Source organism: Debaryomyces fabryi (assembly GCF_001447935.2).
Source record: "Debaryomyces fabryi strain CBS 789 chromosome Unknown contig00001, whole genome shotgun sequence".
In the NCBI taxonomy this organism is placed as follows: Eukaryota; Fungi; Ascomycota; class Pichiomycetes; order Serinales; family Debaryomycetaceae; genus Debaryomyces; species Debaryomyces fabryi.
In genome coordinates, this window is record NW_015385427.1 from 159,727 (window position 1) to 185,838 (window position 26,112).

Genomic DNA, 26,112 nt, shown 5'->3' on the forward strand with positions numbered 1-26,112 from the left:
AGTTAATCACGTGCGTTTAATGAACTGAGACTTGAATAATGATAATACAGAACGTGAAGAAGCTTTCAAACGTACGATAAAGTAGTTAGACAATAAAATGCTTGTGTTAAAGCCATATCCTCGACATAGTAATTTATGCTCTAGGTCAACTTTACTGAAAAGTTTACTCAAAACTTATTCAAACGGTAACTCTAATATAATATGCAAAAAGCTGTTAACAACCAAAACAAATATTAAGACCAAATCTAGATTCACATCTTTCAAATTTGGTATTGCGTTAGGGTTAGGGGGTTCTATTCTTTATGCAACAAATGACTCGTTCCATAATACCACTAGACACATCGTATTGACGGCTGATAGAGTAGGTGTTGTTGCATTGGCTACCATTCGTTGTTTTAAGCTTTACAAAGATACCTTAGGAACGGAATATGATTCCCAAATCGATAGAAGCAAGGCATTATCAGAAACTCACCTTAAAGCGGCGAAGATCACTTTAAAAGCACTTGAGAAAAACGGCGGAATATATATTAAATTGGGTCAACATATTACAGCTTTGACTTATTTACTTCCTCGTGAATGGACAGATACTATGATACCTTTGCAAGATAGATGTCCAAGGTCTTCATTGGAGGAGATTGAAAATATGTTTCAGTCAGATTTAGGAGTTTCGATGAATGAATTATTCAGTGAATTTAACCCGGAGCCCGTCGGTGTTGCATCTCTAGCTCAGGTACATATAGCTACTTTGCGAGATAGCGGAGAGAGGGTTGCAGTCAAAGTTCAACATCCATCGCTTGCAGAATTTGTTCCATTAGATGTATATATGACTCAGAGAGTTTTCAGATTGATGCGGAAAGTCTTTCCTGAGTACCCTTTAACATGGTTAGGAGATGAATTACAGAGTTCAATTTTTGTAGAATTGGATTTTGTAAACGAAGCAGAGAATAGTGAAAGGACTGCAAAGTACTTTAAAAATTTTCAAAAAGAAACAGCTTTACGAATTCCAAAGATAGTTTCTGCAAATGCAAGAATTTTAATCATGGAATATGTAGAAGGAGCAAGATTAGATGACTTAGAGTATATGAAAAAGAACAAGATAAACACTTCTGACGTTTCCTCATGTTTGTCGCATATTTTCAATAATATGATCTTTACTCCAGACGTGGGCTTACATTGCGATCCTCATGGAGGTAACCTTGCAATCAGATCTTCGAAATCTCGCAATGGTCATAATTTTGAGATTATTTTGTATGATCATGGCTTGTACAGACAAATTCCTTTGAAAATGAAGCGAGATTATTCACATTTCTGGCTTTCTCTATTAGATAATGATATCCCGAAAATGAGAGAATACGCAGAAAAGATTACTGGAATTCAAGGAGAACAAAAGTTTAGAATATTTGCATCAGCAATTACGGGACGCGATCCAGAAAACGCTCTTCATTATGATATTTCTAAGGCAAGATCCGAAGACGAAATCATAAATATGCAATCTCAATTGCAAGATCATAACGGAGTATTAGAAGACTTAATGGATATGCTAAGCAGAATGCCTAGGGTTATTTTATTGATCTTAAAGACTAATGATTTAACTCGACATTTAGACGAAGGTTTGGATAACCCATTGGGCCCTGAACGTACATTTTTAATTTTGGCTAATTATTGCGCCAAGTGTGTTTTCGACGAAACTAAAGAAAACATCAATAAGAGCTACTCAAAATTTTCCTTTGGATGGACTATCCAAAACATAAAATTATGGTGGTTTTACCAAAAAAGACTCAGTTCATTATACATTTATGATTGTATGATGACAATTAATAACTTTAAACACAAATTAGGCTTCTAAAGACTACATTCTATTGTACATAGTTGATATATTATTACTATTATTTATTAAAAATGCCCAAATTTATTACTACTCCAGTAATAAATGATTTATATGCTCATTCTATATCCTTCTTGATCTTATCAAGCAAGTTATTAATTCTTGGACCCATCAAAGGCTGTCCGGATTTAGTTTTCTTGGATAAAGTGTCCTTCCGTCTTTCCCGTTCTTTCGATTTTTTTTCTATAGTTTCACGACGGTCTTGTATTGACTTTAATTTAGCCTGCCTATTCTGTTCTTTTCTCTCCTTAGCAATCTTGGCCCTTTCCGCAAAATTCATAGGCCTTTTAGAAGGTTGGTTTCTAGAATTTGATATACCAGATCTTTCTAAATCTTCTGACTTATTCTGATTTACTGTGCTTTCGCTTTCATTTTGTTCTGGTTCGTGATTTATGCCTTCCTTCTCTAATAATTTAAAATAATTCTTTCTCAATCTCGCCCTATGCACCAAAGACTTTTTAATTTCTTTAGATTTAAATTCACGACGATCAGTATATGGGTTTTTACCCTTGAAATGCCTTTTTTCCCCCATGTTATTCTCTTTGTTTGTTTTTTGTCTTGAATATTGATAATGAACAATTTAGTTAGCTTAATTTTATTTAAAGATGAGCATTAACTTTGATTATATAATCAACTACTATTATCACCATCTTCATCTACAATGTAATTACTATCTTTGATCAAAGTTTCGAATTCTTTCCGCTGTTCTGGAGTTAACATACTTAGCAACTGTTCAGTTGAAGATTCATGAACAATTGTTTGAAATTCTTGGGTCTCTTGTTGTGTCAATGGCCTGTCTTCATCTTCGTAATCACTTTCGGCAGACTTATTTGCATGATTTAACTTGTGTAAATCTTCAATACTGAACTCATTTTGAAGAGAGCGTATGTTGTCTTCTACTCCCTTTGGTGCCATATATTTCCAGGTGCTAGTCGTCGTAGGATTATTTTCGGATGTGGATCGAGTTTTAGATGCATCGCCGTTATACTGATGTAAGAGCGCTACCAACTTCTTTCTTTCATTCAATTCTTTATGAGTCGGTTCATGTCTCTCACCTCTCTGGAGATGCTCTTCGATTGCAGCTTGGTAAAATTTCTCAGAACAGGATGAGTGCTTCTCCGAATTATAGCATTCTGAAGAACAATATAATGTTGAACAATTTGGACAAGTGTATTGTGATTTTGAGTTGTGACAAATTCCACAAATGAATTCAGAAGAGTTAGCGTGTGAATCGTATCCTAATGGTCTTATCATCGTTGATTTTATGATGTAGATAGTTATATGAATATTACAAGAAGTCAATTTTTCGCGACTTTATCAAGATACGTATTCATTCTACATAAGTATATTTACGATAAACACATTCACAATAGGCACTATGAGTAAGACAAGGGATCAAGAGCAGCCATATGTATCTATACCGCAAATAAATAACAACAATAATCCTGATGATGCTCAGCTGCAAGAAGAGGAATTTGAGCTTCAATCTTTAACATCGCTAGACTATGAAAATTCAACGACAGATCGAGTAGAACATGAAGGTCAAAATGATGCTGAATCGCAAGAAGGAAAGTCCAGCATGAATATGGCATTCATGAACATGGCGAATTCTATCCTTGGTGCTGGAATTATCGGTCAACCGTTTGCATTAAAGAATTGTGGGTTAGTTGGTGGAATAATAGTATTAATATCTTTGTCATTCTTGATTGATTGGACCTTAAGATTGATGGTTATGAATGCTGAAATATCGCAAACAAGGTCATATCAAGATACCGTGAATTATTGCTTTGGAAGGTACGGAAAAATTGTTCTTTTGTTCACAATTAGTTCGTTTGCATATGGCGGGTGTATGGCCTTCTGTGTTATCATAGGGGATACTATACCTCACGTTTTAAAAGCGTTTATACCAGATTCTATTACTGGGTCTTCTTCAGTTGTTGGATGGATGTTTCATAGAAATACTATAATCGTGATCTTTACTACCTGCATTTCATATCCTCTATCATTGAATAGGGATATTTCTAAATTGGCTAAAGCTTCAGGCTTTGCATTGGTAGGCATGCTTGTTATTGTATTGATTACTGTTGTGAGGGGCCCATTTGCTGATAGCTCATTGAAAGCTCCGTTAACAAAACTAGAATGGACTGTAAATATCAATATTTTCCAGGGCATTTCAGTTATTTCCTTTGCGTTGGTTTGTCATCATAATACAATCTTTATATATAACTCATTACGAAATGCTACTTTAGCCAGGTTTGCTAAATTGACACACATTGCATGTGCTGTTTCTATGATTTGTTGTTTTGTTATGGGTGTGAATGGGTTTCTTAATTTTGGCGATAATACGAAAGGAAATATCTTAAATAATTTCAGGAGTGATGACAATTGGATTAACTTGGCGAGGTTCTGCTTTGGTTTAAATATGTTGACCACTTTTCCATTGGAAATATTTGTCGTGAGAGACGTCTTAAAGGAAATTGTATTTGCCAACATTAAGACTGAAGGCGGTAGCACTTCACATCTTGAGTTATCTTCACGTCAGCATTTCATTATAACTACGCTATTGGTTTTTACCTCGATGGCTGTATCGTTGTTTACATGCAATTTGGGGATTATTTTAGAATTGATCGGTGCTACATCAGCTTCTTTAATGGCATATATCATTCCTCCATTATGTCATTTGAAGTTGTCGTGGAATAGAACGGACTATAAGAACGCAGGATATGCTGATAGAAGAGAATTTATGATTTGGAAGTTGGTGCCGTGTATTGCTTGTACTACATTTGGATTTCTAGTCATGTTTATAAGCTCATACATGAGTATTGTAACGAACATGAAAGATTCAGATGGAGGTCATTGCATTGGTGAATAAAATAATGGATAATTTATTAACTTGTATATATATGTCTAGAGTAGTTAAAATAAAGATATTATTCTTCGTCATCACTAATTACTACTCGTTTCTTTCGTGGATTACCTACTCTAATAGCACTATCCACCATTTCGCTTTCGTTATCACTATCTTGAAGTATGCTATTTCTTTTCTTCAGATTAGTTTCATTATGAAAATCTGGAGTAAATGAACTCACACTGGTTTTGTCATTCTCTATAAATGATACGCCTTCTTCATCACTACCATCTAGTTCTGGTTCTGAAGCAGAAGATGAATCAATGTCAGAATTTGATTCTATGGTTGCTCCCAATGCGGGAGTATCTTGGATATCTTGTATTTGTGGTGTTGGTTCGACAAATGAAGTATCTTCAATGGCTTTTGATACGGATATTGCGGTATTAGAACCATTGCTGGATTCAAGTTTGGCCCACGCTAACTTAAACTCAGCTAATTGTTTTGGATTAACTATTCCACCCGATTCCTCAAGCAAGCGTCTTAGCCTCTCTTCTCTATTAAAAAATTCATTTTCCTTTTCACAATCTGACTCGTCGTCAGAACCATGAACGAATTCTGCAGATTTTGTCTTTTCTTCTTTTTCTTCTTCATTATCCGATACAACCTTGAATGATCTAGGAGGGCGACGTGAACTGTGCTTCTTATGAGATTTAGCCTTTTCACTTGATCTTTTACGCAAGTCCTTTTTCGTTCTCTTATTTTTGATTCTTGCAACACCTCTAGGTAAATCGGTAGCTGCATTAGACTTTCCTTCTAATGCCGCTTCCAATTTATCTAATTCATCGAGCTCATTTGAATTACGCCTATCACTATCTGGATTAGCGCCAGTTTCAAAAGCAATGGAATGGTCATTTTCATCATAATGATCACCATCGTAGTCATCATCACGTTCATAATCATAACCTTCTTTAGTTCTTAAGAAGAACATAGCATCTTTGCCATCATCAAAAGTCAAAGGCTGTTTGCTCGACCACATTCTCATTGCATCTAAGCATTCAACTAGTTTCAGAGTTTTTACACTATTACGAAGTTCACAAGGCTCTTCCATTATGAACGGAACTTCAAACCCAATTAATGTCAATAATAATCTAATATAAGGATTATTAATTAATAAGCGACGATGTTCCTCTAATGGATATAGTTGAACAATCTCATTGGAATTTGATTCGGCTTGTTCTGAAGATAAGTCCATAAGACGATTAGTTGTAATTTTTGAAAGCTCTTGGATTACCCACGTAACTAAGGATTCCTTTTCTTGAAGATATAAGGCAGTAACAAGAATTTTGAATTTTTCGTCAAGAGTAAAATTGTCCCGAATGAACTCTATATCCTTAGCTATCTTGACGGATGATCGTTTGTTGTTCTTTTCAGGCTTTAAATAAAGATCACCAGTGGCTAGGTATATTTTATATTCCATATCCTCAAATCTGGGAAACAATATTTCAATTGGATTTGGAAAGCGTTCAAAGGCACTCTTGAATTTTTTCATGAAATAATAAATAAATTCATCAACATGATCTCTCGTACTAGAACCTCTTGGTAAATGGTTTCGTAATCTTTGTAAGATATGCATAAAATCTATTCGATATAATCCTGTGAAATCCTTTCTAATAACAAATAGTCTGTGAAAATATGATAAACACCTTTTGATTTCTTCATGAGTCAATTCTTCGTATCGTGATAAATATTCAACATAAGTGGACACAATAGAAGTTTGAAAAAACCTAACTTCTGTGGCCTTGAAATCAAGCCTTCTTTCTCTTGAAACCTCTTTAACCCTTTCATTCTCAAGTTCATCATCGGAGCCCTCAATTATATCTCTGAGGGATTCTTCAGTTGCTTTGTCAAGATTATTTATACTTTTCTTATTTTGTTTAGTTCGCTTACGCTTTGTCTGAATATAAAGTTTGATATTTTCATTTGCAAAGCTTTCAAACGACTTCAAAATTATATGGACGACTGAAATGCAAACACTTAAATATTCAGGTGAATGCTTGGAAGCTGTCTGAGGAATTTGAATAACAATATTCAAGAAGTCATTAAACGAAAATAATTTTCTAATTATACCCTCCGCTAGTTCCTTGTCTACTTCTTCTTGTTCATCAGTTTCTGTTTGGCTTTGAAGCTCTCTGTTAGAAAATTTTGAGAATATAGAGTATGAAATTAACAACAATTCCCTGAAACAAAGCATGGCGACATGAAGCGAGTTCCAATTTTTAGCTTCAAACGATTCTCTAAAATAAGAGATTATTAGAATGAAATTAACTTCACTCAATCCAGCACTCACCGATCCATAATCAAGTCCATCCTCATCCTCATGAATGTTGATAGATTCCTGCGAATTGAGAAGCTTGTTCCTTTCTCTTTTATAATTCAAAAACCAAGCCACTGTTAAGAAATAGCACGCTTTTTCATAATCATCAACGTAATTCAAGTCATGAGTTCCAGATAATAACCACCCTATACATTCAATTAAAGTGTTAAAGCACCCTCCAGTGAGGAATTGCTCAATGAATTCTTTCAATATCAAAACTGACGAGCCATTCAAGAATTCTGCCGTAGCTTTAACATAATCATCAGAATCATACTTGAAGTGAGAACGATTATTCCATTTTTTTGACTTATCCAATTTTGCGAGTGACAGATCGGTATCTAGTAATGCTTCTTGACCTGATATCACATAAGATGTATTATTTCCTTGGATAGATAGAAGGGAACCAAACCTACCATGTCTTGTGGAAATATTTTGAGTTTGAAACTTTTTCCTCTTTGATTCCTCGCTCAATAAGTCCTGCAATTGTAATCCTGATGCAGTTGTGACAGACTGAATTGGCGTTTGTTCTTGTTGTGATTGTTCTTGTTGCTGTTGTTGGTAACGTTGTTGCTGTTTTGAGCTTTGCTGCGGATTTAAAATATCTTGCGTTTTGATACCTTTAAAGATCAAATAAATACATTCAAGACACGGCTGTCCAAATGTTTCTCTATCAAAATCAGTACCCAAAGAGCCTGAAAGAGTAAGTAAGAACATTAAGACTTTATTTTTTTTAAAGCATGATAAAACAGCATTCATAGAAATATCGTCATAATTAACATTAGAAGGGAGATTATCCAAATTGGTGACATGCTTTCTTGATTTTGTAGATATAGAAGTGTTTGCAGGTTCAATATTCAAAACATTTCTTATAAAAAATAGGACCAACCTCAATATAGCGTTATCTCTTGGATCTCTATCTAATCTATGCTTGGCAATAGTTGGTAACACAAGCCTAATAACTGCCTTGAGAGTTTGGCCCTTATTATATGCTAAGATATGTTTTTTGTAAACAATTTGACTTTTCCGAACACTAGCAAAATTAAGCTTCTGGTTTTCAGACAGTTCAGAAATCAAATATGTAGGCCACGTAAGCAACACCAATAGTTCCAAACATGAGAGCATAATCTTTTCCATGGTTCTAGCATTCTTCATTGGCTTCTTTGAATTTTGCTGGCTGTCCCATTGGCATAATATTACAAGCAAATCATTAACCACAAGTCCAGAATCAGCACATGCTAATGCCACATCGAAATTATTCTTTTTTTCGTCTACAGATTTTATCCATCTTTTGATATCTTTCAAGCATGCTAACGCGTCTTGTCCTAGCTTATATGGTGGTGGGGATATTGGCGACGTATGATCCGGCCCCCCTAAAGCTGATACCAATACAGATATATGCGCTCTTAAGAGCTTCTGCGTTTGAGATTCGTTTGGTTTCAAAGTGCTCGTCATTTGTAGTAATCTATCATTCTGTACCTCTGCGTCCTCATCTTGAGGTGCTTCATGACTTTGCTCCTCATCAGACACAATGAAGTCTCCCAATTCTCCCACACCCTCATCAGAAGATAACATTTCCTCTTCCGACCCAGACCTACTCATCTTGGGCACTATTTTTATTTCAAGTTGCACTTCCTTCTCATTTAGATCCATCTAGTATCAGCTTATTCTGTTGATAAAATTAACGCGTGCATCTTCCTGTCGCATTTCCTGTCAATTGCTGACTAAGAACATGTTACAAATAATTGCAAAAATCTATGTTACCCTTTATATATACCGAAACAGATGCATTGCACCCACAGGCCGTGTGTGTTGAATATAGTTACGTAGTGAACGAATGACTTCTAGGGCTTATGGTTAATTTTATTAGTCTTGGTGTTCATTAGTGAAATTCGCATCCGCTGCTATTTTAAAGAATCAACTCCAATGCCGCCCTTATCCATCATTCCACTTCATTCCACTTTTGGTAGCTTATGCAATCTATGTAGCTGAGTTCCAGGAATCTGCCGGTTAATAGCTTAATGTTGAAATCAATGAGCGCACGCACTCGTCTCGCTCGCGTGTCATATTTGCTGAACCATACCCCACTAAATCGAAGACTCATACAATGCAATTATTTAATTTTTTTGCTTGTACTATATGCCATATATACTTTAATTGTTAATTCTACACAATCCATCTCTGCAAGGTATACGTATACGACAAAAACCACCACATTTATAAACAAAGAAACCAACACAAGGACATTTTATAGTACATTTCATAGTACCCTAAATACATAAAACGTTAGCGCCTAACTTAAACTTCAACTTCTTCTACATCTCATATGAACTGTGTTTAGATCATTCGGCCTTTATGCTTCGACCTCTCTTACTATTGACTTGAAGTAAACTCCTGTATATTATTTAAATTTGCAAATATATCTCTCAAGCTGAATGCCGCTCATCAAACAAAACATCTCTCTTATAACATCACATCAAGAGCCCATAAAAACTGAATTGGGGCTAGTTCATATTCATTTGGGCTGTCTTTGCAGGGCATATTGAAAAAACAGGAGGCAGCTCTACGCTTAGAATTACCTAATAGATTAGGTAAGCGGTAGATGAATTCTTATTATTATCTAATATAGGCCAGCCATAGGGTAGTAAAGCGTTTAATAGTTCTCAGGACGTATATGCTTTGGTCAGATATAGTTATCGTAAGAGAAACAGGAAGGTATTGAACTCGTTGATAGGATTGGATATTGAACTGTAATATGGAATTTCCTTATAAGAAGCGACAGAGGATACCGGCATCATGCTCAGTTTGTAGAAAGCGGAAATCAAAGTGTGATAGAGTGAAACCAATTTGTGGATCATGTAAAAAGAAATCGATTGCTCACCTTTGCTTCTATGAGTCAGATAAGGCTGAAGTGAGCCCTACTGATAGTAACATTATGAATTATGGGGGGATTACCGGACCTATAAAAGCAAATTCCCCGGGTGAGCCAACACAAGTTGGGTACCCATTTCCTGGTAACAACATACAAAATCCACTACAATATGGATCCAATACCAAACCAAATAGTGAAGGATTTATCCCAGCAATGCAGTCGTATGGTGCTTCTGGTAATGCGCCTAATGCACCGGATCGAATGTATGCTGTGGGACCTGCTCCTTCTTTGAACCATCAGCAACTAACTAATCCGCATCAAAAACTCCAAAATCAGTCTAATACACATGGTCAGCTCCAGGTGCGGCAGTCTGTTCATCAACAGCATCATTCCCTACAGGGATCGCAAGCATTCACTCAGAACCACGCTAGTCCTATTCATCAAGGAATATTACCACAACAGCAACAGCAACAGCAACAGCAACAGCAACAGCAACAGCAACAACAACAACAACAGCAACAGCAACAACAACAACAACCAATAGCACCTCAGCTACAACAACAACAGCAGGCTCAGTCGCAACAACCACAACAACCATCTCTGCGACAGTTTCCTAGGCCAAATCTGATGGATCGCCCAATGCCAAATTTTAATGTACCTAATCAGCTCTTTCAAAATAATGGAGGACCACCCTCGTTACCCTTCCATAGTGGCAATTTTAGTACACCTAACAGTGCTACTAGTTGTAGACCCAGTCTGGATGAAAGTCTAGTTTCAATTTCTATTGGCCCTAATTCAACATTACAAATTAACCCAAATGATAGAATTGATGTATTTTCTAATGCTAGTTTTTCTTTTCTGGTTGAAGGATCTCTCTTACAGCAACAAGGTCCATTATCTTATATTGGGTTGACCAAGAGTGATCCGTTTTTGAAATTTATAAGAAACTATGCCATTACACTATTTAAGTCCGGCAGCATGTCGCAATTTATAGAGTCCAAGTCAATGAAGCGTCAAAAGAGAAAAGTCCGTAATCCAAAGTCATCTACTACTAAGAAGAATGATGGAGTTAAAGCAAAAGTTGATACCCCTACTTCGATTAATTCGGACTCACTACAAGATAATCCAAGACCTACAAAGAACGATGGTCTTCAATCTAATAAACCGGAAAGTGCCAACAAAAGCTATGCTAATGAAACTAAAGACAATACTACAGAAACCGAGGACAATGCTACAGAAAAAAATAAAGATGTACAAGATTCGGAAGAAAATGAAGAGGAAGAAGGTGATGAAGAAGGTGCCGACGAGTCGGACGTGGTGGTTGAAGACGGGCTTATAGTCACTAAAATTAAAGTGAGAGATACAAGCTCAAATAACTCAGACGATGAATCGAAGCGACCCAGGAAACTTCGCATATTACCTGGATTGAAATCGTTATATCAAGGTAGTAAGGCAAAACAAGAGTATTTTGAGCTAACTGGTGAAGCTATACTTGGGATATTACCAAAAAAAAAGAATATGTTTATGCTTTTCTGCAGATTTTTTAAGTATGTCTACCCATTTATTCCGATTGTTGATGAACATTCTTTAATTTTTGATATAAATCATGTCTTGCCTGAAAAGTTCCCCACATTGAGAGCCGATGAACGCTATGAAAAATTTGAAATAAAGGGCCAGAACGATTTTGTTATTTTTGGAGTTGCATTATTAGTTATCAGATTGGGATATATGAGTTTGATTCATAACGATGAAACAAATAATGGGTTAAATGAGGATGAAAAAAGTATGATTGAAGATATGCAGAGAATAAGCCCTAAAGAATATATTGATGTTGTCAATCTTTGTATTCCAGAAGAACAAACTTCTCAAAAGAGTTCGTTTAAGATAATACAATGTTTGACTCTTTTGTATTTCTATAGACTGGTGACTCCAGACGATTGTCTCGGACTTGGTGGGACAGACTCTCAAATTCTTTTTGGAACTATCATGAAACATGCCTTTGCGATTGGTCTTAATAGAGACCCCACTAAATATGTTGCCCATGAAAATATTAACAACAATGCACTGTTAACTAAATCTTGGAGGGCTCTATGGCATTACCTAGTGTCTCTTGATGCAATGAATGCTATCCATTCAGGAACTGTTTTGAATGTGCACAATTTAGATATAAGTGATGTTCAATATCCTAATTTCGATAGTAAAACTGGGAAAGTAAAAGACACTTTATTCAATATTAAACTCATCTGCGAGTCATATAGAAGCCTCAGCAACTTGATATCAAATGTACAAGTCAAACCTAAGGTTATCGATATTTTGGGAGAAACAAATAAATTAGAAAAGCTATTCTTCAATTTTTTTGGGAAGGATTTTTTTAAAGATTATATCTGTCAAACAGCTAAACCTTCGGTCAACTTACAATCACCGATAGACAATAGCATTTCTAGCTTAGAACACGAAGAAGCTTTCTTAAAGGTTATAAAGTATATTACGTTTATTCAATTAAGAACTAATTTATCTTGCATGTACTATAAGATTGCTATGTTTTATGAAAATGAACACACAAAGTCAAGCACTTCGCCAATCGGTGCAGGGTTGGAATTATTCAAGATTTACATTAAGAGTGTCGTTCAATTGAACTATATCATGTCTTACGTTGTTGATAATTCTGTGACTGTTTTTGGACGTAATTTTGATTATATTGTGACAGCCAATAATGAGAATTGTATGATTAGAACTCATGCGTTTTTGACGTCGTATTTCGTAAGATTAATGCATCATAAAAAGGTTTTGACAACTAGACTCAAGACCGAGGGATACAACATAGATATTAGTTTGAAATTAGAGGTCACTGATACATTGTTCAAAATGGTTCTTGTTGAGGCTGAGTTATACGTTGGCAATTTCAGAAAGCTAAGCAAAAACTACATTAATTCTTACAGACTTTATGTCATGACATACTTTGTTTTAAAACAATGTATGGAAAATCCGGACGTTTTTTTCGAAAGATCTATGAAACATGCGCAATTTTATCATGATGGTACGAATATGATAGAATTCTGCTCGACCGCTGAGCTACAACATTTATGTAAGTTATGTGAGGAGTTTAAACTTGCAAAAGACGAGCAGGAGAAAATTCTTAAACGCAGAGATTCTTCATTTAGTCCAGATTCTCTTAGAACTTATCCAACTCCTATGAATTATATGAGTCAGACGAAGAGCCTTGATTCAGATTATAGTGATTTGACGCACAGTACCCAAAACCCTTCCTCAACAGTTCAATCATCTCCGGTGGACACTGGTACTTCAGCAATAGGCATGATGAATGCAATTCCTGGGTTTGATAATCCGAATATGCAAAATGAAGATCTCATGAAATTATTCGAAATTTATGCAGATGTAGATCAAATCTAGTGATGAATCTAGCTGAGGTTTACTAATGAATTATGAAAATTTAAAATTGTGTAATTTTGTAACTTAACGATATTTAGATACATGTACATTTATGTAAACTATTTATTTATGTGCGTATCGCTTTTCGGAGATAATAAAAATAAAAATATAAAAGTTAATTACAATTCATTTATTGTAACTGCTAGTGGATAATAAACCTGATATTGTAATAAGTTAAGATACTCCGCCTTGATACTCCGTACTGGTTTGATATAATTTTATCTGGAGCATAGGGTTGAAAATTAGGTGTAACTATATCGTATGTAATGCCGCCGGAACATTCGAAGAAGAGAAATAGAATTACGTTGTCTTGCAATTATTGCAAGAAAAGGAAAGTGAAGTGTGATAGAGGACAACCATGCTCATCATGCGTCAAATACAATGTCCCCGGATTGTGTGAATATAATGCATTTTTTAATAATGAAAACCAGCATATTGGTGAATTGCCTCCGTTCACTGTTCAAAGTTCTAATGGAGTTAAGAAGGGTAAGTTTGATATGAATGCAGAAGCAATTAAACGACAGGGGTCTCAAAATCCGGAGCCGACTGTTCATACAGAATTGGAGATGCTAAAGGATAAAATCCGACAGATCGAAGCATCAATAACTGTGTCTAGTTTATCACAACAAAATTCTAAGATAAGCCCTCCTCCTGATCCATATTTATTCAATAATAGTATTAGTAATATTCCCTTATCACGAACTTCAACAAGTTTGCGGGACCAAACTAATCCAATACAATTACCTCCCTTAACCTGGCCTACTTCAACATCAACCACGCCTAGATCTGTTTCTACAGAAAGTAACATTAGATCGGAACAAGTCTACGATTATTCGAACGCCAATTTAACATATGTGGGGATTAATCCTTTTGGATCATCAGAAGAGACAATTAATTTCTATGAAGGATATACACCATTAATAATGAAATCATCGAGAAGAATGAATTTTGGTCCTTTTGCGTGGATATCTCTCATGAGTAAGGATGTTGTGTTGCGTCTATTATGGAAGTATGCTAAAGAGAAGAAATTAATTGATCATTCAGGACAAAAAGTTCTTGACTGGAACTCAGAAAAAATAAACCAAGGAAAATGTGGCATACAAAAAGATCAGACATGTAAAATTAGCCAGCCAGATTTAGAATCTCGAAGTAATTTAGAATCTGAACAGGAAAAGGAATTTCGAGAAAAGGCATTAGATAGAGATGGATACAATGATATAAGACTTTATAATAATATTTTAGATGATAAGGAGAATCAAAATGAAAAGGAGCAACGGTATAAAGATGAGAAACAACGAAAAATAAACATGAATAAAAACGCAATTTCTTTGGGTTTAACAGTATTCGAAGGTAAGATAGATCAAGAATTAAAGTTAATTGACAAAATTAAAGTTGTTTTACCTAAACAAAGGGTAATTTGGATCCTTATTAATAAATTTTTTCTTACAGTTTATCCCTTTGTTCCATTTATTGATGAAACTGATTTTAAATCAGAAATGTCTCGAATATTAGGACCAGAGGGCTCCAATGATTCCAAAATCAGCGAATTAAATATTGAAAAGAGATTGGATTTAGCAAACATCGGAATATTGCTAATTATTATTCGTTTTACATACTTGTCTTTTTTTTCAAATAGGAATGGTGTTAATGAAAATAATCTCAAGACGAATGATCCATCATCTAAAGCACAAGAGCTAAAGTATCTTTTGTCAAACCCTATAAACATTGATGTTATACATATGGCACAATTATGTCTAGATCAGTTTGAGCTATTGCGTAAAACGAACTTGGCAGTGTTGCAATGTGCATTACTAATGAGATTATACCATATGTTTTCACCTGAAGACGGAGATGGTGCTGATGGAGGTGACTCACAGATTTATACGGGAATGTTGATTCAAATGGCTTATTCTATGGGCCTAAATAGAGAACCTGATAATTTCCCAGAAGTATGCAATGATGACAAAGTCAACAACATTGGACGTAAGATTTGGCTCTTTTTAGCATTGGGAGATTTTGTCCAAGCGTATTGTTATGGTAATCCATTGTGCATTGATGACAAATATGTGGATACTAAACTACCATACTATAAACCTGGAAATGAAAACATCCTTAATGTTGAGTTGGAAAAGAATGTTTTAAGTACGTTTGCTTATTTTAGCAAATTTTATGAAAAATTAAAGACTATTTTAGACCTTACATTATCTGTTAAGCAATCAATTAAAATGGAAGAATTGACAATGCTAATGAGTGAATTTGAAAAGTTTATCCATCTACACTACGGATCTTTAAGTCAGTTTTTTATACCTTTTAAAGATGACAATTTTCAATATCCATTTATCAAGATTATGAAGTGCAAGAATTATGTCAACTTAACGAATTTTAATATGATTGTCTTTTATCATTTTTTTTTGTATTATGAAAAACGAAAGCAAACCAATTTATCATTCTTTTATTTGAGGAAAATCTATACAGTCGTGCTTAATGAATTCGTCGAAGGAATTTTTCAGTTGGTTGAAAATAACCATATTAACTTTGGAGAAGGCGCTGATTTAATTTTGAATCCAAGTTTGGAACAAATTATTCACAAATCTTCGCAAATTAATTTGGCCATCTTAATAAGATTAAAATTCCAACTACATAAAATGTCAAGAGATGTGAATCATGAATTGAAAATGAGTAGTGATTACTATTACCAGGAGAAACATTTGAAGCTTAGCAAATTAGCGAAATTTATTCAAAAATTGATAGATACATTCATGATTGCTATGACCAATTTAAGTAAAAGGTACTACTATGCATGGAAAGTAACCAAGGCCTATCGCTTTTTGTTAGAGTTCTCTGACTTAGATGAATTTCTAGCAAAAGAATACAATCAGGATATTATTGAGTTTAGTGTCGACCAAGTAGATGAATTATCAAGAATGTGTGAAGAGTCATTGAAAAGACTTCATAAAACTAGAATAGCGAAGAAAGAAAACAACATTAATGAAGAGAAGTATGAACTGCAAAATAATCAAACCGGAAGCGACATACCAGTTAAGGATATGAATAATGACGAGAGAGAATCGGTTGACAATGTGCAAGTCAATGAACTTAATCCATTGACCCCCGGTATGTCTGTTGCATCGCTGAATTCATTGAATTTCGAAGACATGGAGTTTATTAACAATAACGAAATTGATAATCTCTGGATGCAGATGGCCTCAATGAAGAATGAAGCTAATTCCAACCCTGAGAACAATAATAATTTAGGTAACCAAGGTCTGGAATTGCAGCCATTGCAAACACCCGGAAGTTATAACTCAAGAACTCCATTCAGTAGCAACGAATTTAACGAGAACCAATTTGAGCTCTTAAGGGATATACATTTAGATCAGATATTTGATGGCAATTATTAAATAGCAAATAAAAGTACCTGTAAGACTTCAGTATCTGCAACCCTAATGTTCTTAGTATATCCAGATTCGGTTACCCGGGCAAAAATATTTTGTCTGCGAGTATATAAATGATCGGACAAAAAGTTTTTAGTCGTTCTATTTTATACTTTATTCTTTATTCATTAATAATGTATGTAACCACAATATAATGATCATTGATAAGATAAATTAAATGACGACAAAACGCTGTGCACCAGTCTGAGTACTCAAAAGCATGATAGACCCAGTATACCCAAATTTCTGACATTTATCTAATTAATCAATTTATGACTGATATATTTATGACTTTCATACTAACAAGATAATAGCAATATACAACTACGTATTATATATTGTAAACTTTAATTAATAAACAATCAATATCATAGACTTTTGTTGTAGATTCGTTCAGTACTAGGGTAGACATGTAAAAATATTTATGCCACCTCATTCTATATCAAATTAGGTTTGGTACTTCTGTTGAGGAAGGTAACTTCGACACATCTACGTCATTACAGTAGTTACTGAGTGTTTACTATCCATCTTTTACATAATGTAAAAAATTAATACAGGAGCTCAATTAGTCCTATCTAAGAAAATGGCTGGATAAAATAGTAGTAGAGTTAATTTATTTGAGACGTTTTAAAACACCAAAGAATAGATAATACAGTTGTACATGCTATATCCTTCATACTAACAAAAGAATAAGTGTAAATTGAATAAATATGAAAAAGGTGGTTTTGTTTTTATTGATGCTGTAAGCGTTATAGCTAACTATACTGACACACAACCTATTATATTGAGCGAAACTAATAAGTCACGTTTAGTTAGGGTAGGATGGCAAAGTAATATTACCACCACCCAGATGGCAACACGAAGAATATGAAGGCCATGATGATGATCTTGATGCTAGTCCTCAGAAAAATTGATGCCGAGAATGAAATAGTCCCTAATTACTAAAGTGACGATGTATCAGGCGGCTGCAAGTGGCCTTCTGGGCATCGCATAGTCCAAAGCCATAGTTATAAAGAACTAGAATATATGTTGAGCCTGACGATAAATGCGTGGTAAGTTTTTATGCCGATGAGTTGTAAAGACTATAGTACTCTGAAGTCTGATGGTGGATATCAGTCAGTAGACATAACTCACACTGGGTTCAGCTCAGCTAAATATAATGTAATCATGACATCTTTCCTGATCCAAATACATGCGGATAAACGGTATGAGCAAATATAAAACATGCTCAAGATTATTGCTTATTGCTTGATCTATGTAACAACTACACACTAAAACATAAAAAACTAACAATATAGCATAATTTGTGTAGATCAGCCAACTAATAGAATTTAAGTTAATATGACACGTAAAAATATTTAAGTGACCTCATAAAATTAGGCTTAATCTCTTACCTTTAAACGCAATACCAATTGTGTCCCCTTGCATTCCAGTACAAATTATCTCTCTAGTATACTACTCGTTCTGTATTGCATATTTTCAAACTTTGCTGTAGTCCTGTGATACAAATAGGAAAAACGAAATACGTAAATTAATAAAATAAGTGCATTGCAAAGTACATTACAAACTGACAATTAAACTCTTTTGGTTAATTAATGTGCAACATTTTATCAACGCATCTTAGACAATAAAACATTTACATAGTATAAATTCTAGTCGGGTTCAATTAGTCCTGATTAAGAAAAGTGGCTGGGAAAGAAAAATAATAGTAGAATTATAATTATTTAAAACACGAAATATAGAAAGCAGAGATACACGCTTTGTGGTCCAGAACACCCCATATTTACGTGCCAAAAGGAGTTAGAATGGACTCGGTTGTTAGTAGTAAACACGATAAGCGCGTTAAACTTGAGACACGAATCTAGTTTCATACGCGATTCTTACTGCGGATGGAACCTTCTCAATCGTTTTATAGCACAGAAAAGCTTAATATTATTCTATAAATGGTATATTGTTTTAAAACAGTATTATCGATGCATAATATCCCTTTAACACCGCCAGTATGTCATACGCGATATGTACCTTTAAGTTTACGTTAGGTGTTTATCAAAGTTGAATAAATTTGATGAACTTCGATATAAATATAAAGCATACCCTGTATTTTGCAGAAGAGCATTTGTAAGTCTATTATCACATTAACTATTCAAAGGCTACAAAAATGAGTTCAATTGATTTAAAGGCATTGAATATCTTCCTCAATTCTCCAGTCTCTCAAGACATGATACACAAGTTAGTGGTAACTACATTGCAAGTGTTACCTTGTGAAGACTCTAAATTACAGTCACCATCAAACTCCAGTTCAAAAGATAAAGCATTACCATCATTGATGACATTCATCACTAAATTGGTTAGATACACCAATGTCTATACCGGAACCTTGATGGCTACTTTGGTATATTTGAATAAATTGAAAACTAAATTACCAAAAAATGCTCACGGTTTACCATGCACTAGACACAGAATTTTGCTTTCATGCTTGATTTTGTCTTCAAAATTCCATAATGACTCTTCTCCAAAGAACATACATTGGGCTAAATACACCGATGGACTCTTCAACGTTAAGGACATCAACTTGATGGAAAGACAATTGTTGTTTTTACTCAACTGGGATTTGAAAGTTTCTAACGAAGAGATGATTGCCCATTTGGCAAAATTCTTAAATCCAATTAAGGAAGACTTAATCAAATCAGCCAAGATGAGGAAATTTTTACAAAAACAACAACAACAAAGACAATTGCAACAACAACAACAACAACAACAACAACAACAACAACAAACACCTCGAATGGCTAGATCTTCGTCTAACAGTTCAACTTTGAGTCTTCACTACAGACAACGTTCTACATCTTCTATTTCTACAGCATCTTCGGTCGATTCTTCAATAGAATCTTCTCCTACTTCAAAGTCACATTCCCCATGTCACAATCATATACTATACGAGAACAAGGTTGATCCTATGATTGAATTCACTGCATTAAGCGAAGAACGCAAATTGAATAGAATGCTTCAAGAATTAAATTCAACAACTAATTATTAGACACATAGATTTTTACTTCTCCATCTATCTAACTCTTGTTAGATTCACTTTATTTCTTAATTAAATTTTTTGGGTTCGGTTTTAATAAATGGCTTTGGCATATTATAATATCTAATTATGTCGTAGAACGTAGATTTAGATGTCGCGGATTGCGATCGACATTTCCTGTCTACGAGAGTACTAACGCTTGCCACATAGTTCTAGGGAATTGATAAGCTGACAAGACTAGGGACGTGTATTCTAGACTATTCATTACAACAAATATAAGATAATCTTCATCTAATCACTTTTGACTCAAGCGGATATTAATATTCAGCTCATTTAAGTTAGTGATACGGTAGAAAATGATGATACGGAATCAAAAACGATGCTTTTCATCTACCATCCGGGCATTAAAAAAGAAGAGACATATGGGGCCCGCTAGTTCACAAGTTCAAGAAGCATACGAAACAGTTGCATATATGTCAGTAGATGATTTAGAGATTCAAAGAAATTTAGACCAAGGAAAGCAATTCTCCTTTCCTTCAGAGCATTATTTAGATCGGAAAAAGATCATTAGAAGCTTGCCTAATGAGGTTGACTTATTTGATTTATCGAGTGTCAACTTAGAGAAAATTTATAAAGATCTTCGGAAATTGGATGAGGACAAATCCGTTCAGTTGAAATATTATAAGAAGTATTTAAGAAATTATGATGATTTGATTAACAATTTGATACAAGAGTTCAATGGAATAAATTCTAAATTTAAGTCTTTGAGAAGGGAAGAAATTACAAATCTTTCGTTATCTCCTTCAGCTTTTTATTATAAAGAAAATTTATTGAATCAACCTTACAACGTTGTTGGGTTTGATAGAAGTATAAGTGGATTACCTTTACGTACAGGCAAAAATAAATTAACTGACGTTTGTTATCCTAAAGAGTTTATCGAAGACTTGCAAATGTACAGAAAAAAAATACCTATTCATAAGCGGGACTTGAATTTTTTAGAACAAGAGAAGGATTCTGTTAATATCGATCCAAAATATTTGAACAAAAGACCAATTCGAAATGAAATTGATGACAACTTCAATAAATTCTTGGACATTATTTATGAAAACGAAGTTCCTGAGTTTACAATTCACTACGAAAATGTGAATCAGTATAATTTATTACCTAATATCTCTCAAGAGTTATATGATGACTTCGAAAATGAGATCTTCCAATTACGGAGCTTTTTGCAGAGTCAAATTAAATCCCATATTACTAAAAATGGTTCCAAAATTTTATTATTTGGCAATCAGGAAATTAAGACAAACCAATTTAAATTATGTGAAATCCTAAAACCAAATCACCTAAATGCATCGTCTTTATTGGTTATTAACTACAACCTAAAGCAGTTCAATGCTTTTCCAAACTATTCTGCATTATTGAATTCCAGAAGACAAGTGAAGAACTTATCTAATCATTTGTTCAAGCTATTTTTAATCAATTTAGAAGATCAAATTGATACTTTGATCAGAATGAAGTATCATGGTACAAATGATATGAAGAATTTTATGAAGCACTTGAAATCTACAATAAAATCTACTATTATGAATAAATTGATTCCTTCCTGCATTTCTAACATTAGACAGCGTCAGCCATACTACCATATTGATGCTTTGATTCATGACGTTTCTTCAAATATTCCGTTCAAAAGAATTTATTGGAAAGATTATTCCTTATATAATTCGGTTTCTCCGAGATCTAAGAACTATAATAATCACAAGCATAGCTTCATAGTGAACAAGATGATGTTGGAATCTTATATCAACAGAGGTGTGCGCGCATCAAAATAATGATAATTTTTCAAAATTCACTCAAGTTTGTCTGATTTAATTAGCTATTACATAGGCTTCTCTTAAATTAAAACTAGATAAATTTAACGTCTGGATCGTTTCTTAGTAGAATGGCATACAAAAAATTACAAACCAATAAGAAATTACCTCCCTTACCTAGGTTGAAAATTAGAAGACCAACAGTGTCAAAATCTACCAACGAGTGTTTCGTTCTTATGTCATCTTTATTAAATTGCTGGGCAGCTAATGGAGAGGGTTCGTTACAGTGTTCAACGTTTGAGCACGATTTAAAAAATTGTATGGAAACTTTTAAACCTAAGAAGGAAACAATATCATCTATTAATTACCATTCGGCCAGATTGTACCCTAAATTGAGAGGAAAGGTCAATGATTAAAACTAAAGTATCACTTTGAGATAAAACTGCATCTGTATATAGTAAAACTGGGTATTTGTTGTCAACTTAATAAACATATTATGATAGTTTCTATACTTTATTGTAGTTTTTAGGTATCAGAGAAAAGACAAATTCTTAAAACGTTGGCAAACTGATCGGTTTCTACAAATACTGGAGTAAATAAAGTTGTTTCTTCACGTAATTCAAAGAACTTTTTATTGATTATATTGTTGAGCTAATTGATGGAAGTGAAAGCTTAAATAATATATTTCTTTTAATAAATGAATAAAAAAAAAGAATGCGAATTCTGTGGATCGAACACAGGACCTTCAGATTAACTGGACTGAAGTTGACTTCAGTCTGACGCTCTCCCAACTGAGCTAAATCCGCATATTTTATAAAAAACAATAATACTCACAAACTAGCAGATCCTAATATAGCTAAATAACCGGCTTATCCAAGATCGAAAGAGGATAAGTAGTTGAAAGAGTGACAATCCATGCTAACTGAAGACTAGTTCCCAATAAATAAAATCTGCTTTTTTGATTACCTCAGTACAACATTTTCTCAAAAAAAAAAAAAGATTTTAGATATTTGCCTGCTGCGGTTCACGTCATAACCATTTTATCTAATTTTTTCTTCTAACTTAGTTGTATCGAAGGCTGAAATATATTAAGTCCTATTATCGAGAGGTGAATGTTTAGGCTATTTGGCTTAATATTGCACATTTTTCATTGTCACTAACTTTTCTAACCCTTGTCAAGATATTATATGAAAAGTTCATACAGTCAGGGTTTCCAAGTATTATAGTATCATTATACCACTTAGTGAGTCATTGCAATGGTGGTAGCTTTTACACGACTATTGATTCTAATAGTATTTGTAATAACATTCGCTCAAGGTGCTCTTGTAACTACGTATCAATGTTCTGGGGTAAATAACCATGAGTTTAAGCTTGCACCCTTTGTTATTGATGTAGCATTAGATGAAGATGCAGAAATATTGAAATTTTTTATCAATTCTAAAGTATATGATTCACATACAAATTCCAACGACGGAATTATCATTAGTGATGTCAATACTACAACAAATAAATACACCACATTCCATGTCGATATAAAATTCATGGGTAAAACCTTTGTCAATGAAGATGTAAGGTTTTGCGATATGTTAGCAGTGAAGCATACAGAGGACTACATTTCAAGTACAAGAAGCATCGCGGAGATTGAGAATAATCGTATGGTTCATCCAGGGTCCATGGCAAGTATAGACTTGAATAAAGCCGCTTCTCATTCAGGAAATGAAGAAACGTATTCTTTGGCTATCTCGAATAAAACAATTGAAACTTTTTTTGATAATTCCACGGGTAGTTTAGTACAGTGTCCACTATATGCCAATGATTCGATTATAATGTATTACCAGGTTGATATTAGTGATCATTATCTTAGGTTAGGTAGCTACACTGTTAATTTTTATGTTTTTGCAAATGATGATTCGTCAGAGCTAATTGGTTGCAATAGAATATATGTTACTCCAGAACATTCAAATAGTGTGAAGGCCACACTTTCTTTAGGGGTCCCAATTTTGTTAGTGGTTACAGGTTTGATAAATTTTTTTACCGTAATTTATTCATCATATCAAGAGTCATCAAATCCATTTCTATTTGTGGCGTCTACAATATGTAATGAAAATTTATTGAAACAACTAGATGCAACAGTAGAAGAAATCATAACTTATCTACAATTTGCACTATTTATTGGAGGGCTAGATTTGCAATATCCTGGTTTCTATCAACCTTTGATTGGCCAAATACGTTGGTGTGCTTTAATGGGGTTTGCATTTATTGGAAACGGAATATCTAGACGAACTGAACTGGATAATATTTATGTCACTTTGAATTTAGATGGTTTAAAAAACTTAGCAACGTATAGTAATGATCTCTCCTATTACGAATGCTGGCCAAATTTCATTATTGCATTTGTTGCCTGGACCCTTATAGTTATTGTTGCGCATCAGCTATTCTTGATCTTACGAAAATCATTTAGTTGGTTCTATAATAGGATTAAGAAAACTCGCAGTGCCAAAACCTTTGAAAAATATCCAAATTCAGGTTCAAATCATTTAGACTACGAATTTACTATGAAAAAGAACTTTTACCATATTCTAGGTCAAGTTCTCAAGAATTTTTTTACAATGTTTGGTTTTCCATTTTTAGTCTTAACTTCATTCATGCTTTACAATGCTGGTGCTGTAGGTGGAAAATATAAATACTTTGCTAAAGAATCTAACTTACGGGGTAACATATTTAGCCCTTCAGTTCCATATGATAAAATTTTTTCACCAGATTTATATTTTATGATTGAAAATTCTTCTGATGATGTGGGATCAAACTCTAATGGTTTTTCTGCGAATAATTTAAATTATACCACTCAAAATTTTGCTTCTAACTCCACAGAAGTTGTGAAAAACTCCGGAAACTATATCAATATGCCTATAGGAAGTATGGTTGTCGGTTCAATTTTAATAGTCTTGTGGATAGGTTTGGCTCTTTTCTTCATATTCAACTATCTCATAACTGTCAATAACTGGAGGGTTTCTATTAATAAAAAAGTTTCTCACTTGTACACATCGATGAAATCGATTTTAATATGGGGATTTTGTTATTGCAAATATCATCCAGACAAGGTATACTTTGTTATAATTGACTTAGCTATGCTTTTCTTTAAACTGTTGATTATTGGATGTTTACAATCATATGGGACTGTACAAGTCTCGTTATTGATAGTCATTGAGTTCATTGGTTTGGCTTTACTACTTGTATTGCAGCCTTACTTCGTGAAGATGACATGGACAACTTCCAGATGGATGCTACCAGTTGCAAGATTTTTGGTAACTATCTTATGTATCCCTTATATTAGACAATTGAACCTTAGTGAATCTACTAGGACGTATGTTGCCTTTGTCCAGTTGTCAATTCACGTATTTGTGGCAATTGTTTTCATTATTCACTTATTCTACTGTCTTGTTATTACGATTCTTTCTATCTTCAGAAAAAGTCGTGATAAAGCTCGGTATGAAAAATGTGTAGGAAACAAACCGTATAATAGTGTTGACGAGTTTAATACTCAGTTTGAATATCATCCTGTTGTTAACCCAATGCCTTTGTTATTAAATGAGTCTGAATGTGTCATGTCCGATAAATATGATTATTCCGACCCGGTTCAAGACAATAAGATTGAAGAGACTGAAAATGAAATAGAAGAGGAAGACCCATATTATAGAATACGAAGTGAAAAGCAATTACAAAAGATGCAACTTGAGAAAGCCCATGAAGGATTTCCATTTAAATATTCGTTTGTTAGGGAGCAGAATGGCTATATGCTTCGGGATGAATTAGAAAATACGGATTCTATGATTTATTCGACGACTCAATCTGTTTTGTCTTTTCAACAACAGCAACATTACTCTAACTTGAGAATACGAAAGAACGATTACACTTTCCGTGAGGGGGATTTGATATATAAGAAATATTTTGTTCATGATTCAATAGATCCTGAAATTAAGGCCCTATGGGCATCCAGAAATAACTGGAATTTTGCTCAACCATCCCATCCCAAGAAAATTAATAAGCAACACGCCGATAATAAGACACATAATAGCGCATCGAAGTATCATATCTGGGATCATCTGATCGATAAGATAAAAAATCTGCTTCATGTTAAATCCTTTGGTGGTAAAACTCCAGACAGTAATAGCTTTCTGGTCTCAAGACCTAGGCCACTAACTGTTAAGCCTTATGGGTGTTCTCCAGAAGTAGACCTAAAATCTACAAAATCAAAGTCTTATCAACCTTCTAGTTTTTCATCTGCATCAACTTCAACAATCTACAACAATCCAATTACATATAAAAATCACGAAGATTCCTTTAGACAAGGAATATGATAACATTTATTTTTATTTTTCTTGGACGTTTATTTCTTAACATTTTGTTAGTATACATTTC

At 34.0% G+C, this 26,112-nt stretch overlaps 11 protein-coding genes across 11 annotated transcripts; 8 read left to right on the forward strand and 3 right to left on the reverse strand.

The window, feature by feature from the left end:
- Positions 1-97: 97 nt before the first annotated feature.
- On the forward strand, positions 98-1,846 carry AC631_00078 (uncharacterized protein; the record flags this gene model as incomplete). The annotated part of the gene is made up of 1 exon (XM_015608908.1): positions 98-1,846. The coding sequence occupies one exon, from the start codon at positions 98-100 to the stop codon at positions 1,844-1,846; it is 1,749 nt and encodes a 582-aa protein (XP_015470309.1).
- A 97-nt stretch (positions 1,847-1,943) lies between these two features.
- FYV5 (Fyv5p) lies at positions 1,944-2,417 on the reverse strand (the record flags this gene model as incomplete). Its single annotated transcript, XM_015608909.1, has 1 exon — positions 1,944-2,417. The coding sequence occupies one exon, from the start codon at positions 2,415-2,417 to the stop codon at positions 1,944-1,946; it is 474 nt and encodes a 157-aa protein (XP_015470310.1).
- A 98-nt stretch (positions 2,418-2,515) lies between these two features.
- AC631_00080 (zinc finger HIT domain-containing protein) lies at positions 2,516-3,139 on the reverse strand (the record flags this gene model as incomplete). The annotated part of the gene is made up of 1 exon (XM_015608910.1): positions 2,516-3,139. One exon carries the CDS (start codon positions 3,137-3,139, stop codon positions 2,516-2,518), a length of 624 nt encoding a protein of 207 aa, XP_015470311.1.
- Positions 3,140-3,263: 124 nt separating this feature from the next.
- AC631_00081 (uncharacterized protein) lies at positions 3,264-4,757 on the forward strand (the record flags this gene model as incomplete). Its single annotated transcript, XM_015608911.1, has 1 exon — positions 3,264-4,757. The coding sequence occupies one exon, from the start codon at positions 3,264-3,266 to the stop codon at positions 4,755-4,757; it is 1,494 nt and encodes a 497-aa protein (XP_015470312.1).
- Positions 4,758-4,815: 58 nt separating this feature from the next.
- Positions 4,816-8,706, reverse strand: YBL053 (Ybl053p; the record flags this gene model as incomplete). Its single annotated transcript, XM_015608912.1, has 1 exon — positions 4,816-8,706. The coding sequence occupies one exon, from the start codon at positions 8,704-8,706 to the stop codon at positions 4,816-4,818; it is 3,891 nt and encodes a 1,296-aa protein (XP_015470313.1).
- A 1,153-nt stretch (positions 8,707-9,859) lies between these two features.
- Positions 9,860-13,387, forward strand: ZCF13 (Zcf13p; the record flags this gene model as incomplete). The annotated part of the gene is made up of 1 exon (XM_015608913.1): positions 9,860-13,387. The coding sequence occupies one exon, from the start codon at positions 9,860-9,862 to the stop codon at positions 13,385-13,387; it is 3,528 nt and encodes a 1,175-aa protein (XP_015470314.1).
- A 305-nt stretch (positions 13,388-13,692) lies between these two features.
- Positions 13,693-16,827, forward strand: AC631_00084 (uncharacterized protein; the record flags this gene model as incomplete). The annotated part of the gene is made up of 1 exon (XM_015608914.1): positions 13,693-16,827. The coding sequence occupies one exon, from the start codon at positions 13,693-13,695 to the stop codon at positions 16,825-16,827; it is 3,135 nt and encodes a 1,044-aa protein (XP_015470315.1).
- Positions 16,828-19,018: 2,191 nt separating this feature from the next.
- PCL1 (Pcl1p) lies at positions 19,019-19,897 on the forward strand (the record flags this gene model as incomplete). The annotated part of the gene is made up of 1 exon (XM_015608915.1): positions 19,019-19,897. One exon carries the CDS (start codon positions 19,019-19,021, stop codon positions 19,895-19,897), a length of 879 nt encoding a protein of 292 aa, XP_015470316.1.
- Positions 19,898-20,358: 461 nt separating this feature from the next.
- On the forward strand, positions 20,359-21,714 carry AC631_00086 (uncharacterized protein; the record flags this gene model as incomplete). The annotated part of the gene is made up of 1 exon (XM_015608916.1): positions 20,359-21,714. The coding sequence occupies one exon, from the start codon at positions 20,359-20,361 to the stop codon at positions 21,712-21,714; it is 1,356 nt and encodes a 451-aa protein (XP_015470317.1).
- A 110-nt stretch (positions 21,715-21,824) lies between these two features.
- Positions 21,825-22,109, forward strand: AC631_00087 (mitochondrial 37S ribosomal protein mS37; the record flags this gene model as incomplete). Its single annotated transcript, XM_015608917.1, has 1 exon — positions 21,825-22,109. One exon carries the CDS (start codon positions 21,825-21,827, stop codon positions 22,107-22,109), a length of 285 nt encoding a protein of 94 aa, XP_015470318.1.
- A 1,125-nt stretch (positions 22,110-23,234) lies between these two features.
- Positions 23,235-26,051, forward strand: AC631_00088 (uncharacterized protein; the record flags this gene model as incomplete). Its single annotated transcript, XM_015608918.1, has 1 exon — positions 23,235-26,051. One exon carries the CDS (start codon positions 23,235-23,237, stop codon positions 26,049-26,051), a length of 2,817 nt encoding a protein of 938 aa, XP_015470319.1.
- Between the last annotated feature and the right edge of the window lie 61 nt (positions 26,052-26,112).